At 46.4% G+C, this 18,933-nt stretch overlaps 1 protein-coding gene across 5 annotated transcripts in view; it reads right to left on the bottom strand.

The window, feature by feature from the left end:
• LOC146860866 (uncharacterized) overlaps positions 1-13,325 on the bottom strand; it is a 254,965-nt gene extending 241,640 nt beyond the window's left edge. For 2 of the 5 annotated variants that reach the window (XR_014979220.1, XM_085646386.1), the window contains exon 1: positions 13,189-13,300. Coding sequence is in view for 2 of the 5 variants with exons in the window: in XM_085646386.1 (XP_085502512.1) it covers positions 13,189-13,237 (49 nt within the window). In the remaining 3 variants the exon portion in view is untranslated. Of the gene's footprint in view, positions 1-13,188 lie in introns of all 5 variants that reach the window. The other 3 variants (XR_014979219.1, XR_014979218.1, XM_085646387.1) reach the window with 3 other exon arrangements.
• Positions 13,326-18,933: the final 5,608 nt, after the last annotated feature.

Genomic DNA, 18,933 nt, shown 5'->3' with positions numbered 1-18,933 from the left:
TTTGGAAGTAGAGAGGCTTCTGGCATTTATCTGCACAGTGGCACCAGTGGCCAAACGTATCATACGCCTAACTACAAATGTGTTTCAACTGCAACCAAATTCTCTCTCCCGCAGATGCATCTCTTTAGTAACGCTATGTTGCCTTTGTGGCCTCGTTTGCACTATAGGATACTGTATACATTTATACAGTTTACCCATTCAGTCTACTGGCTAAAAGCTCAGAGAAACCAGCACTGGTTTCTGTGACAGACGAGACCCAGGGACACCAGAGTCTGGGGACGACAAGAAAACAGAAGTTGACAAAATGTTTCATATCTGATCTAGTAGACAAAGCAAACAGCTTTGGCACGGGGAGACTGTTCAGCGAGATTTGTTAAGAGCCATGGCCGAGAGTCACTGTGTACAGAGCCATTAAGTGCACCAAGAACATTGGACAGCGAGTGCAACGTCTGCTGCGCCACAGGAAGGAAATTGTGCAAAGTTATCACCAGGAAAGGCAACACTGTAATAGTAAAGCATGTATTATAGAACACCAAAAAGAGAGGGAGTTCAATCGCAAATACAACAGGTGGAATCACATTAACAGAATTTGCATGAGCTTCATCTAGAAATAATTGTACTTCTTTAAAGCGTAAACTTGACCGTATATAATGTAGCGCTTTAAATGAGCACCAGTTAAATTATGTAGAGTTTCAGACACTGGTAGATTACGTCATTTGCCCAGAATCAAAGGCTGTTGAGGCTACTCCTCAGACTAGAACCTCGGACCCCGGTTTCAAAGTCGGCAGGTCTGGTCATAAGGCCACATTCTCTACCTGTATGAAATAAACATAAGCCATTATTTTCTTACTTTATTGCCTACTACATTAGAATATGTAATCCTTCCACTTAAAGCTTTATAACTCAGGCATTAGTCCACAAGAGAGTCAATGTAAGTCACTAAGCAGTGTGGTTGCAATTGATGACAGACTGATGCAAACAAGGAAATTTCACAAGGCCGTGAGGGATGATGGCATCACGCGGGGCTTCCATATTCAGCGTCCTCTAAAACCAAAACTCCTGTGACACTAGTATTCACTCTGCTGCAGTCCCTCTGTTATGATAACTAAGGGCTGTAAAAAGGTAAGCCCAGACAAGCGCCTTTCAGAGCCTCGCTTTTGCTTACGATGCAATAATGAACAGAACGAGGTCAATTAATCAGGGATGGTTTACAGCGCTACCAATACAATACATTGTAAATGTATGTAAATTAGAGGGCCGAGCGCAAAGCTATAAGGCAGAAGCCGCTGCTGAAACAAAAAATGGGGGGGAATCAATACAAAGCTGAAAGAGGTCTCGACCTCGGAGGGTGGTGGGGTGGGCAAGTGGGATGGGTGAGATGGTGTTGGGAACAGCATGGGAAATGGGGGGGAAGAGTCATGGACAAGCTGACAAAAAAATGAATGTTACCGTGTGCAGTGAAACCAGTGCTCATGTAAATCGGTCGAGATCGCTTTCTACAAAACTGCAACAAAAACAAACAAGCGGCAGTGCGGCCGCGAAAGTGATCGCGATCAAACATCAAAGCGGCCGTGCGGCCGTGAAAGTTAAAGTAATCGCGGTCAAGCGCAACGCGCGCGACCGCACACATGCACTGTAGCTCTAGGCTGGCCTGGTAGCACTTTTTGGAGCCCTCTCAATAAGTCTCGCCAGACCAGCGCATGCGCTGGGTCAGGCGAGACCTAAAAATGGTTGGAGGGACTTAAAATTCTGCCTGGGCCGAATTCACAGAGTTGTGCAGAATCCTGTGGGCAGGCAGAGTTTCCCGGCACACCCAGTCACGTTGCATTTTATGTCAAATGCAATTTGCAGTACGTCCTCTCGTTCAAAATCACGTGCAAACGGCACTCTGTTTATGATGCTGGGCCTGTTTTTCAATTCCCTCTTAATCTTTTTAATCCTCCGCCCTCCTAATTAATCTACCCCTCATTTTTATTTATTGTATTAGTGTGTGTTTTTGTGTCTGTGTATTTTACTTCTTTTTGGTGACTTTTGGTATTTTTGTTTATTTTTCCCTTTACTTCCTTATTTCTTCCTTCCTTTTCCCGTTTCTTTTCTTTACCCCACCCAGCACAATAGCAGAGCAGGGTGACTAGGGGGGCAGCGGGTCCAGGCCCCCCGAACAGTCAGTAGCAGGAGCCACCCACTTTGTGGGCAGTGGCGCCATCCCGGGGTGCATCGCCGGGCAATCTTTTGTGAGGTGGAGATAGTAGTACTGTTTTCGTTCTGCGCCACCTCCCCTCCATGCTTGCAAAAGGCGGCAGGCCCGATAGTGGGTACCCCCTGCGGGAGCATCAGCAGCATTGTGGCAGGGTGCACAGGTGTGTTGCACACCAGCGGAGTCCAGCACACCACCGAGCAGTTGATGCACCGCTGGACAGATATCTTTCACCAAGAACAGGACCTGATCGACCTGCCAGGCATCGAGATTCTTGGGCTCAGTGAGTATTAATTATTTGTTGTGTTTATGTTCTAGAGTGCTAACATTTTCTTTTTCAAATAGCATGCTGCTAACACTCAGAACTGGTAAGTTACGTTTAGTTTACGTTAGAATATTATGTGACCTAGTTTTAGCTAGGCAGGTGTTTGTTCAGCACTACCTAACTGTATTCAACGGCCCTTGCTTTGGATGAATAATTAAGAAGCCATTGCAGATTCTTCTGTCCTTCTGCCACCCTAGTGAATCAGTGATATCAGTGAGTTAGAGTTCAGTGGGACCTTCTTGACGTAGTTCCTACAGTCACAAGCTATATCACGCTGATATGTAGTATATCTATGCATTGCAAAAAAGGGAGACTGAGTTGGTCTATCGGAAGGTTGAGAAATGAGAATAGAATCAAAGATCATTCATTGCAATACATTAGTTCAAATGCAGGTTTTGTTAAAGAACTTTGGAATAGGGATTTTAGGATTTGTATCACTAACACAACGACAGTCGATAGGCTTGAATTTAGTATTATAGGCAATCTGTTTTAGATAAGTACAATGTGACTGCTTTTGTCTGTCTTAACAATTCTGTGGAGATTAACTCTACCTCTAATCTATTTTTTAAAATCTTCTTTATTTCTTACATCAGCACCCACGTGCAAGTAGAGAGGCGTTGAGGAGGCAGGTCCAGGAGAAGCTGGTCAGGAGGCGCCAACCACCAGTGCCACTGCAGAAGGCCCTACTAACCCCAGTAAGTCCTAATATTTATTATTAGCATTTCTCTAATGTTGGGTTGTATGATTGTTGTGGGCTCAAGGTAGAATATCAGGGTAGTGGAATGTTGGTGCTGGGTTCCAGGACAGGAGTAACTGCCTAGAGCCTTGTGTTGCTGGCGAGAAATAAAGTTGCTCTTACACCCATACCTGCTGTCTTCCTTTCATGTGGTAATGAGGATGGGATACAAACCAACGAGTGCAAAGCACAATGGATTAGCTTGTTTTCCTTTTCCCACTATGCTACTTTTACATTTTGCCTTGTTTTTTTTTTATATATTGTCTCCTTTTTTTCCAACTAACCTATCCAATTTAAAAACAAATCTTGTTATCCCTGCACTATCCTTTTTATCCAAATTTCATGGTTTTGTTTTAGCGGACTTTCTTCTGTCTGTACTAGTCTATGGTTTTCTTCTGCTTTGTTAGTAATCTTTCCCTCTTCCCTCTATAACTAGTGGTACTGTAAGACTAAGAACAGATTTTTGGTCCTATACTGTCTTTTGTGAAGATTGCAGGCCCAAGGAAGACTGCATTATGAATAATATTCACCACACATGCTTGTTTAGAAGGTTTGCTTTTTCTGGCTCATGCTCTAACAATTAACGACAGAGTGGCCAGGGTCATGGACTACCCCCCATTGCTGTGCTGTAATTCATTTATACAGTATACCAGCAGTTTCCATCTCACTGCAACATGGCTGGAAACTAGTATGAGGTCCCATGGCATTTGCTAACCAACACCATATGTCAATCATTGACCGTTATTCCACTCCTTTGTTGCGCTTCAATGACTCAGAGTCATCATCATAGACTATAGCTTTGCCCCTCCATTACGAAATGTTTTTGGTTGGCTTGACTACCTGGCTTTTCTAACATTGTCAACCAACCGAATGCCCAAAGTGATATTTTTGATAGAAGATACTGCTACCCAAACTGTAGTGATGTATTTTAGTTGTATTTTTTAATTTAAAAAAAGGGGAGGTGTATCAGCATCTAAAAAATGTGCAATTATTTTTCGAACCGGACAGACCACCAGTGCCGGGGCTGGTTCTTCTGCAGAGGTGGCTGCGGTTGGAGGAGATGACACAGCAATGGCGGGGACGGGCGGTGGTAAGTAATATTGGATAGATGGGTGAAAGTATGGCTGAAAGGGTGGATGCTAAATGGATGGATGTATGTATGGATGGATTAGAAATTCTGGTGAAAGACATGGTGGCTATCAATGGGTGAATGTAGAGGGATGAAAGGACGAAAAAGTAATTGCTTGGATGAAGAAACAAGGGAACTCTTCCGGAGAGTGGCATGCTCACCTACTTCCCTTACTTGGTTTTATCAAAGCTATGGTTCAAATTGGGGGTGTTAGACCTGGCATCCTTGGCATAGTTTACCCAGGCTTTTTGACTGTGAGCTGGAGTTCGTTTTTTTCTGGTTTAGGTACTCTGGGCACTTTACGACTGCTGATCAGTGCTAAAGTGGAAGTGCTCCCTGTGTAAATTGTGATTATGATTGGTTGTCCATGATTGGCATATTTGATTTACTGGTTAGTTCCTAGTATAGTACACTATTTGTGCCCAGGGCCTGTAAATCAAATGCTATTAGAGGGCCCGCAGCACTGGCTGTGCCACCCACATGAGTAGCCCTGTAAAGTTGTCTCAGGCCTGCCATTGCAGTGTCTGTGAGTGTAGTTTTAACCTGCAATGTCGACTTGGCAAGTGCACCCATTGCTAGCCCCAAACTTTCCCTTTTATTACATCTAAGGCACACCTTAGGTAGGCCCAAGGTACCCCTATGGGCAGGGTGTAGTGTATGTGAAAGGTAGGACATGTACTGGTGTGTTTTAAATGTCCTGATAGTGAAATACTGCCAATTTCGTTTTTCACTATTGCAAGGACTAACTCTCCCATAGGCTATCACTGGAGCTTCCTTGTAACATTTTACAAGTGTAACTTTTGACTAGGAACAGCTAGTGATTTGGAGTTTAGGGTCCCTGAACTCAGAATTTAAAAATACATCTTTTAGTGAGATTGTTTTTTTAATTGTGTGTTTGAAAATGCCACTTTAAGAAAGAAGGTATTTTCTTGCTTCACCACTCTGTATGCCTCTGTCTGCTTGTGGAATCAATGTCTGGTTTAGACTGACTAGGGCTGTTTGTGCATTCACTCCAGACACTCACACAAAGGGAGCTGAGGTGTTGCTGGTATATCTTGATGAGCCTTCCTGAGCTAGAGTGGTGGAAGAAATTGTCACTGGCACCTGAGTAGGGCTGTGTCTGCCTTTTACAATGCTGTCTCCACCACCTGTAGTGTGGCTGGACCAGGAAGAACAGACCTGGTGCTAATAAGCAAGAGAGATTTTCTTTGAAATCTGCACACTTTAAAGGCTGAAAGTAGTGTTAGTAGTGGGGCCTTGACCCTAGAACTTTAGAATCCTTCTGGACCAAGTGGAACCTCTGCCAAGGAGAAGAGCTGAAGAGCTTTGAGGAGGAGTACTGCCCCTTAGCTGTGTGTTGCTTAGCTGGGTTGGCCTGCAGTTGCTGCTTCGGCATTGGAGAGGCCAAAGACTGAACTTTGCTGTGTATCCTGCTTGAGAAGATTCTCCAAGGGCTTGATGTAGAGCTTGCCTCCTGTTAAGAAGTCTCAGGGACACAAAGACTTCACCTGCAGCATCCTGAGCTCCACTGAGGGAGTTTTGTCCTGCCTTGTGGTGCCAACTCTAGTTCTGGGCCCTTGGACGTTGTTTTGCTGCTCCTGTTGCTGAAAGTCAATGCATCTCTGTTCTAGTGCTATTTCTCCCACCACAGGCTGTTTTACAGTTGAAAAACACATATAGCTCCACGGTGCGGCTGAAAATATCGACGCAGCACTTGTTAGCGGTTGAAGAAACCAACTCAACATAAGTCCCGAGCTCTTAGTCTCCAAAGTCTGAACCTCCCGCTCTGACTCTGACTCAGGACCTGCTGTGTGCCTGAAAAAATCGAAGCATCACCTGTATGCGGCTGAAAAAATTGATGTAGCACCTGTATCCCTGCTGCATCGACCCGTAGCACCTGGACTTTCTCACATATCACACCTGTGCACCAAATCTACATCAACGCTGGGCTTTCAGTAAGAAACTGACGCATCACCTCCTGTCGCAGTAAGAAACCGATGCATCATCTCCTCTCCAATAAGAAACTGACGCATCACCTCCCCTGAAGCAAGGAACTGATGCATCACCTTCCCTGCACCTGTTTTCGTCCAGTAATTTTGATACATCCAAGGTACTTTGTGCTAAAAGTGCTAAAAGTGACGCTCCCATAGTTTTCTATAGACAGAACTGTTTTTACCTTTTAAAAGTAAAATTTGTATATCTGTATGTTGGATTTTTGCTGTTTCAGTCTTGTTTTGTTTAGATAAAGATACTTTATTTTACTAAACTGATGTGGTGTCCATTTGTAGTGTTTTCACTGTGCTACTGTGTGTTATATACAAATGCTTTACACATTGCCTCTGAAATAAGCCTGACTACTCGTGCTAAGTTACCAAGGGGGTGAGCAAGGGTTATTTTAGGTCTGTACTCCCTTATCCAGACTAGACGAAAGGATCCCTACTTAGACAGGGTACAAACCTGCCAACTAGAGACCCCCATTTCTAACAAGGGGCTATTTTGATTGTTGGTCTACTCCCTTGACGCACTGTATTTGTTAAGCGATGCAGGTATGTCACCTCCCTCCCTGTCCATTGCATTTTGCTACCACAAAGGCAGCACCATGACTGCAGTGGAGTCAGGGTCGAATTTGAAAGGCATTTACAGACAAAGAGCAGGGCCATTGGAATTAAAGTAAGATTATTGTCCATTACAGCTGCCCCAGATGCAGACTGTAGAGAGTAGCAAAGTGCCTAACGTGGTGGCTAGCATGCCTCCATCAATTTAGCACAACAACTTGTACTCCAGAGTGCATAATACATTACTCATTAATGAGAGGTAATCCCTACACCGCCATTACAAGGTGACTGCAATACTCCCATTTCCCTATGGGAACTTGTGCTGCAACCGGCCGTGGCACAAGCTCCCATGAAGAAATGAGAGATTGTTTTAATCCCTGCACCGGGTGGCAGGCACCTCAACCGGAGGCCATGGAAGAATGGGGGCCCTGTTAGGGGCCCCCAAGTCACTCTCCAACAGGCTTTCCCTGTCAGAAAGCTCGACATGGAAAGCCTGTTGGAAACTGACACCGTAATCCCGACGGCGGAAACGCCGTTCTCAGGGATTACGTTGGAGCCTCTGACTGGACGACGGGCTCCTTCAGAATGTTGGAATACAGCCAGAATGACCAGCCCGTTTCATTTCTGACCGGCTACATTGTTATTAGGCGGTCGGAATTAAAACTAGAGATCTCGGTTGGAAAGCCTCTGACCTGCGGTCGGAGGCTATCCAACCATCATCATAATCAGCCCTAAAGTGTCTGTTTAGTTTTTAGCTAGGAAAGCCTTTAAGAGAAAATAATAAAACAGTCTGTTGTTTTAGTCTGGTGTTATTCACCCTTAATTCGTTTCAGCCAGACAGTCAGTGTTTTTTATGTGAGGCATGTGTGTGTAAAAAAGTGGCCTGTGACACTCCTAATCACATCAAATTCCAATGGTCCTGGGGAACCAGCAATGTACTGCTACTGTGCCACTATTTAATCTTAAAAAAATGTTTGCACATAGCATTATTTTCAATTTGTCTTTTTTCTTTTGTGTTTTTACTTGATATAGCTACTCTTGCAGGTCCACCAGCACTACCCAACAGACAGGAGATAGTGGCCTGGCAGTGGTGGCAATGGCTGCAGACTATTCAGGCAGAAAACCCCCTGCTGGTGGCCCAGGAGGAGGAGAAGGTGGAGGCATCTGCCCCGGGCACCAGTTCTCACAACCAGCCGCAGCTTCCAGCCTCCTGTCCAATACATCATCATTGCTGCCAGCTGTCAGGGGCCCACACTGCCACTGCTGCCCCCATCTCCCACTAAGACTACCAATTCCATTGCTGCCTCATGTGAGAACTGGATGGCCCGGATGGAGGAGAACCTTGATAGCCTCTAGACCTGAATAGATGATGCCCTGTTTAGCTCTTTTTGAATCTTTCATTTTGGTGGGAGGGACTTTTATTGTGTGTGGAGAGGGTAGGAATTGGGAAGGGCGTTGGGACCTGGAGTTTGGACTATGACACTTTTCTTTGGACTTTGGTTGGGGATTGGGTGATTTGTTTGGGGAGAGGGGTAGACCTGTTGTGGGTGGAGAAGGTGGGTTATTTTTGTACAAAAATGAAGGGGATACATTTCTTCACAATTTATGCCTAAAGTAGTTTAATTGTGTTCTACTTTTACTTGGCACTGCTGCCTTTTTACGCAGCCTGTTATAAATGTGTATACTGGTTGGTTATATTTAGTTATATACCTGTGTAATTATCTTGACCATTAGGGGGATGCTGCCAAAACCTATATTGAAGCGGCGGCTCCTCTATAGGGGTGTGGGGGCGTCGCCCCACAGCTTTCTCGAAGTGAGAGAAGCAGAAACATACAATGGTAAAACTACAATTTTCAGTATGTTTCTGCTTCTCGCACTGCGAGTAAGCAGAAGTGCCGGCAGTGCTTGGTTGTGGGAGGGCGGGTGGGCGGTCCCGCTGGAGGGCAGTAGGGGAGTGGCTTTCCCACTGTTGTGGAACCTCACTGCTTTGTTCGGCCTGGGGCAAACCAAAGCAGTCATGCGCACTCTCCCTTTTCTCTATGTAGGCTGCTGCATGCAGCCTACATAGAGAAAAGGGCCTCCGATTAGGCTCCTGGGTGGGGCGCTGTGCGCCTGCACCGCACCAATCACAACGCTGCCATCGCAGCGTTGTGATTGGTGGAGGGGAGGGACGCTGCCTGCGGGTGCTTCCTGTGAAAAACGCGGCAGGACCCGGCCAGGAGCGTTGAGGCGGCATGGAGCGGGACCGGTAAGGTAGGTGTATTATTTTTTAATTATAACAACCCCCCGCGCTTGACCCTGCATTTTAAGTGCAGTTTCCCATTGTTACATTCGGAGTTTGATACCTTGTTCGTGCATGCATGCCCAGATCATGGAATTGTGGCTGAGGTTTCGTCAGGAAGCTCGTGGAGAGGTAGTGGGTGACGCTTTTGCGGGGTTTGGAGATGTTTCTCAGTCGCGCCGAAAATTAGTTGCATTAATAATCGCACAGACTGGCGAGTCAGCAAGTTTATTTTTTATTTTTATCGGCGGAAATGGATATGAAATGATTACAGAGAAAAACGTAGTGTGGCATAAACACTTTAAAATGTCACCAGCCGCCACTGTCAGGACCGTGCATGTCTTTGGCAAACCTCCCGCTCTCCTCTCAGTGTGCAAGGTGCCCCGAACCGTTTTTCTAATTGCAGTGCACGGAATCGATCTTTGCTAATCGGCAACATTCGCAGACAGGCCTGTTTGAATAATAGTGGGGGCGTGGCACTGGTTAGAGAGGCACAGGAGCCTGAGCAGCTGTCCTAAATTAAACACGAGGGACACACTACTCAGTGACCCAGATCTTCTTCAGCTCTGTTCATCAGCAATGTTTATAATCCCCAGTGCCCCTCGCCTCCCTTAGAGGCTGGGGGCTCTTAGACTTACCAGAGTGTCAACAAGGTGTGGAGGCTTTACTCTGACCTTCACATGCACATCATCAATTTAGAGCCCTGGCTCACTGACTGATAATGAAACCTCAGGAGGAACCCCATATTACAATCATTACAAAATTAAATCAAACTGCAGCCTTAATGTTCTTTTTTCTAAACCTGTTCACTGTGTGAGTTAAACCAGTTGAATTAAGTCACACTTCTGATGGTCAGTAGCTCCTTTACAACACGTGTATGTAGTAAGTATTGTAATTTCCATTTATGTAAGAACAAAGCACACACTTATTCATTTTAGCAGTCAGATCTCCAATCCTTCTTTACACCTCAAACAAATTCACCACAACTTTCAGTGCCAACATCTAGCACCTATAAAGGACCTTGCTGCAGGCCTGATCCACAAAGCTGTTTATACACTGAAGTGCTTATTCACTACATGAATAATATCATTCGTAAGGGCACATTTCTGCCGCAGATCACACATGCAAGAGCAATCTCAGTCTTCATAAGCAGGCTTGGAAAATATCTTCCAGGGTAGAATGTTGGTTCTCTAGCCATCCTGCAGCAGTGCATTAAGCATGCTGCTTAGTATGTCTTCCAGCTCAAGAAAAGCATGTGCAGCGCACTGATCTGTAAGGTACTCAGCATTGTTATCTCAAAGGCTCTTATTGCTTTATTAACCTTCTTGCTTTCTCAACTTTGCATGAAAACGCACCTTTCCCCACTCTTTTTTTCAAATTTTTGTTCCCCAAGCCCCCCCCTTACAACAAGTTTAGCTCACTCACTCCAAGGCACTCATCCTGAACTTTTACGCCCTACCACTTTCAAATGTCACCAGCCGCCACTGCTATATTGCCTACAACAACCTAGATAAAGATGAAAGATTTCCTATGCAGTAGCAGTTACTTTTTTACTTACTAACCAACTAAGATGTCCGCTGAACAGGAGCATCTCAAGGAAACTCCCAAGTTTGGTATTACCGATTGGTAGTGATCCCTGTGTTACCCCCACCATATACCACCCCGGCTCAGAACATCACTTAAGTAAGAGTCACCGGCTCTACTCTTGTGCAAGATCGATGACTTTCTCATATCGGAGCTTCACAGCTAAGTTGGAAGACCAGCCACCCCTACAGGTAATGCTCCTCTGTCGCGAGTAACTACGAAACTTGACAGAGCCAGAGAAATCTCACCCACAGAGGCTCTGTTTGAAGCCCTTCTAACACCCGCATACCACCCAAGAGAGAAATTGCATAGTTTACCAATCATGCTACCGTGGTGTAAATGGGGCTCTCCTCCGAGGTTAATTGGACCCAAGGCTCTCTCCGGTGAAGCCCGCTGACTCCACAGGGGCTCCCCACCCCACAAGACCCACGAAGGCTGCCTAGGTCTTGTCACTATCACAGCAGACATGGAGCGGAGCTCCAACCTAGACTGCTAGGCGCGGCTCCCGCTGGCATGAGCGCGAAAGAGATGCTCTCGCCCATTTGCGGCGCCCCCCCCAACAGTGTGGCTGAGCACATAGTCTGTGCTGCATTTCGTGAGGGACGTTGAGGTCTCTAGCCTCCTCTCCTTCCAGTTTCAGTCATAGGACACACCGTTAAAAGCATGGTGCGCAGCTGCCCTATAATTGCAGGAACTGCCAGTGGAGCCAAAGGAGTACTCTTACTGATCTGTTATTGTTGCCCTGCCCCCACTTTTTTCCTTTGCCATTTTCTTCATTTTCTGATCTGCCCAGTACCAAAATGGCCAAACTCGGAGCTAGCCCTCAGGCATTTGCAAGTGAAAGAAGACCAACACCTCGAAAATAGAAAGGAAAAAGGGACTGCTAGTCCAGGTTGGAAAAGTAAAGAGGACTGCCAGTCTAGGTTGATTGCTCCAAGCAAAGAGGCGGCCATATTGAAACGACTGACAATACAGTGACCAGAATTTATCAGCGAGTCTGCTGCATTAACCTTAGCAATTTTTAGAAAGCTATTAATTTCTTGTATGTTTTCAATTTAGACTGCTTTTTTTGAGACAATGGAAAGAAATGTATATAAATCGGCGAAAGCACATTCCCCAATATGGCAGGATCATGTTTGAAAACAGCAGGCAGAAACTCCTACACTATATTATACACCCTAACCTCTCAAGGACTGCAACTAAAACCTTTAAACACAATCTTTTGAGGAAGTACTTAGAGACACTGATTTCTGACACGTCCTTTAACATAAAAGAAGGGTTCATTGTAAATGGCCTAATATTATTCAGTAGAAAAATAGCCATATGGCACACAACCATACCAAAATGAATAAACAGACAAAATACAATAAACATACCGCATGGCACCAAGTTACAGATCGCTCCCTCACAAGGTCTTCACAATTTATGCCTAAAGTAGTTTAATTGTGTTCTACGTTTACTTGGCACTGCTGCCTTTTTATGCAGCCTGTTATAAATGTGTATACTGGTTAGTTATATTTAGTTATGTACCTGTGTAATTATCTTGACCATTAGGGGGATGATGCCATAACCTATATTGCCTACAACAACATAGATAAAGATAAAAGATTTCTTATGCAGTAGCAGTTACTTTTTTACTTACTAACCAACTAAGATGTCCGCTGAACAGGAGCATCTCAAGGAAGCTCCCAAGTTTGGTATTACCGATCGGTAGTGATCCCTGTGTTACCCCCCACCACATACCACCCCGGCTCAGAACATCACTTAAGTAAGAGTCACCGGTTCTACTCATGTGCAAGATCGATGACTTTCTCATATCGGAGCTTCACAGCTAAGTTGGAAGACCAGCCGCCCCTACAGGTAATGCTCCTCTGTCGCGAGTAACTACGAAACTTGACAGAGCCAGAGAAATCTCACCCACAAAGGCTCTGTTTGAAGCCCTACTAACATCCGCATACCACCCAACAGAGCAATTGCATAGTTTACCACTCATGCTACCGTGGTGTAAATGGGGCTCTCCTCCGAGGTTAATTGGGCCCGCTAACTCCACAGGGCCTCCCGACCCCACAAGACCCATGAAGGCTGCCTAGGTCTTGTCACTATCACAGCAGACATGGAGCAGAGCTCCAACCTAGACTGGTAGGCGTGGCTGCCGCCGGCAAGAGCGCGAAAGAGATGTTCTCGCCCATTTGCGGCGCTCCCCCTCCCCCCAGCAGTGTGGCTGAGCACATAGTCTGTGCTGCATTTCATGAGGGACGTTGAGGTCTCTTGCCTCCTCTCCTTCCAGTTTCAGTCATAGGACACACCGTTAAATGCATGGTGCGCAGCTGCCCTATAACTGCAGGAACTGCCAGTGGAGCCAAAGGAGTACTCTTACTGACCTGTTATTGGTGCCCTGTCCCCACTTTTTTCCTTTGCCATTATCTTCATTTTCTGATCTGCCCAGGACCAAAATGGCCAAACTCGGAGCTAGCCCTCAGGCACTTGCAAGTGACAGAACACCAACACCTTGAAAATAGAAAAGAAAAAGGGACTGCTAGTCCAGGTTGGAAAAGAAAAGAGGACTGCCTGTCTAGGTTGATTGCTGCAAGCAAAGAGGCGGCCATATTGAAACGACTACCAATACATTGACCAGAATTTATCAGCTAATTTGCTGTATTAACCTTAGCAATTTTTAGAAAGCTATTAATTTCTTGTATGTTTTCAATTTAGACTGCTTTTTTTGAGACAACAGGGAATTTGCTGATTGGAAAGGGAAATGGAAAGAAATGTATATAAATCGACGAAAGCACAATCTCCAATATGGTACGATAATCTTTGAAAACAGCAGGAAGAAACTCCTACACTATATTATACACCCTAACCTCTCAAGGACTGCAACTAAAACCTTTAAACACAATCTTTTGAGAAAGTACTTAGAGACACTGATTTCTGACACGTCCTTTAACATAAAAGAAGGGATCATTGTAAATTGCCTAATATTATTCAGTAGAAAAATAGCAATATGGCACACAACCATAACAAAATTATTAAACAGACAAGATCCAATAAATATACCGCATGGCACCACGTTACAGATCGCTCCCTCACAAGGTCTAAGAGCAGATCTAAATGTAACAATCTATCAAAATGGCTAACAAGGATCTAAAGAAATTCGATGACTACTTTACCACCCTGAAAGAGCAGGTACTTAATAGTACTCCCACAAGACTTACTCAGCGGCCTTACACTCAAACAAATATACCTCTAAGCAGTCTCCCATCTAGAACAGACCCTATGACAGTACAAGAACCCGAGCGAACTAAGTTCACATCAACCAGGTTCAAGTCACAGGATAGCGACCACCCGTAGTCAGAGGACAATCCACCATATATTACCAATAGCTAATTAACACCAACACTCACAGATAGGTCGGTCCCTATACCCCTAATCGGATTGTCCACTCATCACGTGGCACCAGGTAGCAACCACCAAAAAGCTAATAGGTTAATGGTCAGTCAATCTTCTAAACATTACCACAAACCAGCGCCGCTAACCTAATCAACCATACAATCTCCGCATACTACCTCCTCAGCATCAGGTACCCAGGACACCCAAAGTGCATCGCTGAACTCTGCTAAAGACCCCTTGGCCACCCCCCCACTCTGAATAGAAATGGTGCCTCGGTCACTCCTCTTACTAGAAAAAAAGCTACTGGTAGGTTTAAAGCTAGCCATACCCACAAGTGCGTCGAGCTCTGTAGCAAAACGATCCTGGGACCCTTCTCATCCATCGCCAGCAACCCAAACGGAGCTAGAATCACTGAAACTCAAAACTAACAACATTCAAAATGCTATTCTCGAAATGAAGAGCATTTTACACCTCACAGAAAACTCCCTGTCAAAAATCAAGCTAATTAAAAAATCAATACTCAATCTACAAAGCAAGCCAAATCGTCTAGCCGTGTCGCTGATATTTAGGCAATATTACCCTCGCCAACAACTTAAGTGTTTATTGCAAGATGAAACGTTAGCCTTACTACTGTCCTATGAGTCTACACCTGAGTCCTCTAATCTCCCCTACAAGGGAGACAATAACGAAATTGGAACAGTCACAATCAACGTAAATAGAACTTCCATAACCAAAAATAGAAAGTTAACCATCCATAATCTGATTGGATTGTCTGTCAATCTTGGGTGCTGGCTGACACGGTCCGGTAAGGTAAGCATGAGTGTTATGGTGCATTTGTCTTTTAAGCAGGAAAAGAGAAGGCCTGCAGATTATAAAACAGAAATGATATTGTTGAATCAAAAAAAAGGACAGAAGGTAAGCTTTATGAGGAGTGTACCAAGAAGATTCAGAGGCATAGCAAGAGCATACTCCTTTGCAGTCATTCATTTTATGACTCATGCGTGATCAATTAAGTGAGAGCAATTACAACAACCAACAATCACAGACAAGTGGCTTCATGTACCGGGCTGATCAAGCTCGCAACTGTCATGATCATCATCATAACATTTAGCCTAGCACGTGGATAATGTGATGATGTGACATCATCACATATTTGTCTCCAGTTACCTACAGCAACAGGCGCCCACCCAACCACATAGGGGTATATTCACAAGAATGTGTGTTAACTACTGCAAGAGTAGCTTAACGCAACTCTCAACATCACAGCCCATCACGGGAAAATAACCCTGTGTCAACGTGGAATTCACAACAAGGCGGTACCATGCAATAGTCTGCCTAAACCATGGACAATGTCCGCGAGACAACCACCTTGATGGAGATAAAACCACAAACCACAACACAAAAAAACCTGCGATGGGCCAAAGCGCAATGAGGAAATCAGCGATAAGCAGCGCCAGGCCTGCAACACAAACCTGACAGGCGGGAAAAATCACCATAAAAGTAGAAAAACACCCAAACACAAACTGACCAATACCCAAGCACTATGGCGGCAGCTAGAGCAGGCGCAGAGGATGAGCGCAACCCCACAAGCACCCCGGACGACCAGCCCAGGACATCGGGGACAGGGTTGGGCAAGGACAAGAAGAAGAGGAAGACGAAGTTCAGTCTGCAGGTGAACAGGATCATAGTCACGGAGGTGATGGAACACCATAAACAACTGTTTGTCACCTCCAACGTGTCGTTGGGCACCAAAAATCAATATAGCAGGACATCGTGGACAAGTTGAATGCCGTCAGAGAGCACAAGAGGACAATGGATGAGATCAAGAGGCGATGGAATGACATCAAGAGAAAGACCAAGGACAAACTCGCAGCCAACCAGAAGGCAGCGATGCAGACTGGAGGTGTGGGCCCAGCGCCACAGCTCGTGCTGGATGACATGGAGGAGCTGGTGTCGACAGTCATCAGTGTGGATACTGTGGTCGGAGTTGGGGGACCGGACACTGCTCAACAGGACACAACACAACCGCAACAGGGTGAGTGACAACCAGGTATTGGGGGGACGGGTGGAGATGGCCACGATGGCACACATGCACAATCAAGCAGAGCACAGTGCATATCCTCAATGACTCTGGCTCATTGCCCAGATCTATAGACTGTCACAATGTACAATGACATGCTGTCTGAATGTCAACATGTACCATGCGGCTACATACATGTGGACACATAGCAATACGCCATCTCCCCTTCACATTGCAGGGCTACCGTCAACACCCCCTGCAGAGCAGTACCAGCCACTATTCACTGATGATGAGGAGGACAACCCCAGCATCGACGCACAAGCCCTCCTAGACATCATTGACATCATCCGCGACTCACCTCTAGGATCAGGGCTGACCAGCTGCATCGAGGAGACCCCACCCACCACGCAAACCACCCAGCAGGTGGCACCCACGGCCGTAGCAGTCTCCTAAGACCCCCAGGAACAACACACGGCCTTCCAACACCATGTGCTGGAGACCCAGAGGGAGACGGCTGAGCAGGTGCGGGTGGGTTCGAGCTCATGGTCACCAAACTGGACGCAATCCATGGGTGTCTAGGCCCGCTCCATGGTCTCCAACGAGCCCTGACTGACATCGCTGGAGTCCTGACGCGGAGAGAAGAACACCTGTCCACTCAGAGGGGCACCAGCAATACCAGCCGTGAGCTGGCTCACATGCGGAGGCTCATGGAGGACGTAGTGTGGATGGAGGTGGAAAGGATGGCAGCAACCGCTGTACATCAGCAAAATGTAGCTGGGATCTACCATGCCTTGCAGATCATCATCATAGCATTGCTGTCACAAGGCGTGGCGCAGATGAATGCTGCTGCCCCCACACCATCCACATCTCCACCCCCTGGTGTGCCATTGCCTCACAGTGCGGCAGACGTATCTACTCCGGCACCTGATGTGTCAGTGGCACACAGTGCCTCAGACGGTACTGCAACACCCACAGGTAGGGTAGAGCACACATCCGGGGACGAAAACATGGATGCGTTTGTGATCAGGAGGCACTAGCATTCATCTCCGCCACCTGGCCTATTTCTGCTTGGTGCTGCAAATGGCCTCATGACCTTCCACTGACCCCGATACACTCCGATGCACTCACCTTGGACAGCAACATGGACTGCCATATCCTGTTTGATGACCAATGACACGGCGACCAGACTGCGGACTGTACCCTTCCTCTTCCGCAGTAATTGTCATCCCCGGATGGACTCTGGCTGGCCTTCCACGGGCCCATATTGTGTAGTGTGTTCAGCATTGCCCTGTACCGCTTCAGCTGCAGAACTGCACTGGATGTGCAATAAACATCCAGTGACACACTGCTGTGTCATGTCTTTCATCATTCATGTATGAATGTGTGGATGAATGTAGGGACAGTGATTTCCCTTGCGTCAATGATGCTCATCCTGTTGGATGCCAGTCAGAGGGTGCTACATTGCATATTGTGTACCGGGTCCCGTGAACTACAATAGGGACACACGCATCAGTCACTTCCATGTCCGGACATGGACTGACCCACGCCCAGAGCCCACAAGTCATTGTTGCAAGCCCTGCGCTGGTCCGGCGTACGGCAGGCCAGACCACTCCGCTTACGCTCCGAAGGGCGGCCCTCATTGCTACCCGTCGCAGGCGTACTCGCTGGTGGTCTGCAGGCCACTGCTCTAGTTGTCAGCATGTCACAGCCCCCTCTCTTCTTCTCTCTCTCTCCCCCTCTCTTCTTCTCTCTCTCTCCCCCTCTCTTCTTATCCCTCTCTCTACCTCTCTCTTCTTCTCTCTCTCTCCCCCCTCTCTTCTTCTCTCTCTTTCTCTCTCCCCTCTCTTCTTCTCTCTCTCTCTCTCCCTCTCTCCCTCTCTCTCTCCTTTGTTCCCCCTCTGTCCTTTGATGTGCGCAGCACACACCTTCTCATCATGATTTTTGTCTTGCAGGCTGTGACCTACGGAGCCACCATGTGTCTTCATTTCAGTGTTCATTTTAAGAAAGTTTCTTTTGTTGCTTCTAAAGTGAACATGTGATGCTCATTTTTGTGACAACACATGTATGTCACCAGTTGTGATTGTGCGACATCAAGCGGATTATTTTGTACATGTTTAGGTGTAGCTGATATGCCATGTCTTTGGTCGGGGGTGCTGGGGAGGGAGGGTCCTGGGGGTGGTGGCAGCGGGTGTTGTTGCCCTTTCGGACCTCTGGGCTGCATGTTCAGTTGGCCGGGTGCATCTGTTGTTCTTCAGGTGTGGGTCTGGGCTGTGCTCCCTTTTGTGGTGCAGGCTGTGGTCTGACTTTGCACCAGGTCAGAGCAAGTGTTATTTTCCTGCTGCTAACGCGCCTTATTGCCTGTTTTGTGTTCTTATCGCAGCACTGGCTGGTCGTTGTGAATGTTGTGGAGTGGTGTTGTCGCGGCTTTTGGCACGGGAACGCCTACTCTGCATCTCATTAGCGATAGTTGTGGGGGTTATCTGTGGCGATGTTTTTTGCAGCTGCTATCGCGGGTAAACTGGTGCTGTGGGCTGTTAACACCAGCTTGTGATTTGGGCGATAAGTTTATCGCAACTTTGGCTGCGATAATGTGCGGTTAACTCGGCGATAGATCCTTGTGAATATCCCCCATAGTTTAAAATTTGAGCCAGCCAACACACACACTCAGCAGCAATGCATTTCCTAAATCAAATAATCAATACACCTCTCACCAGTC

The sequence above is a fragment of the Triturus cristatus genome, chromosome 3_1 (genome assembly GCF_964204655.1).
Source record: "Triturus cristatus chromosome 3_1, aTriCri1.1, whole genome shotgun sequence".
NCBI lineage: Eukaryota > Metazoa > Chordata > Amphibia > Caudata > Salamandridae > Triturus > Triturus cristatus.
This window is presented reverse-complemented; position numbering and strand designations above follow the sequence as displayed.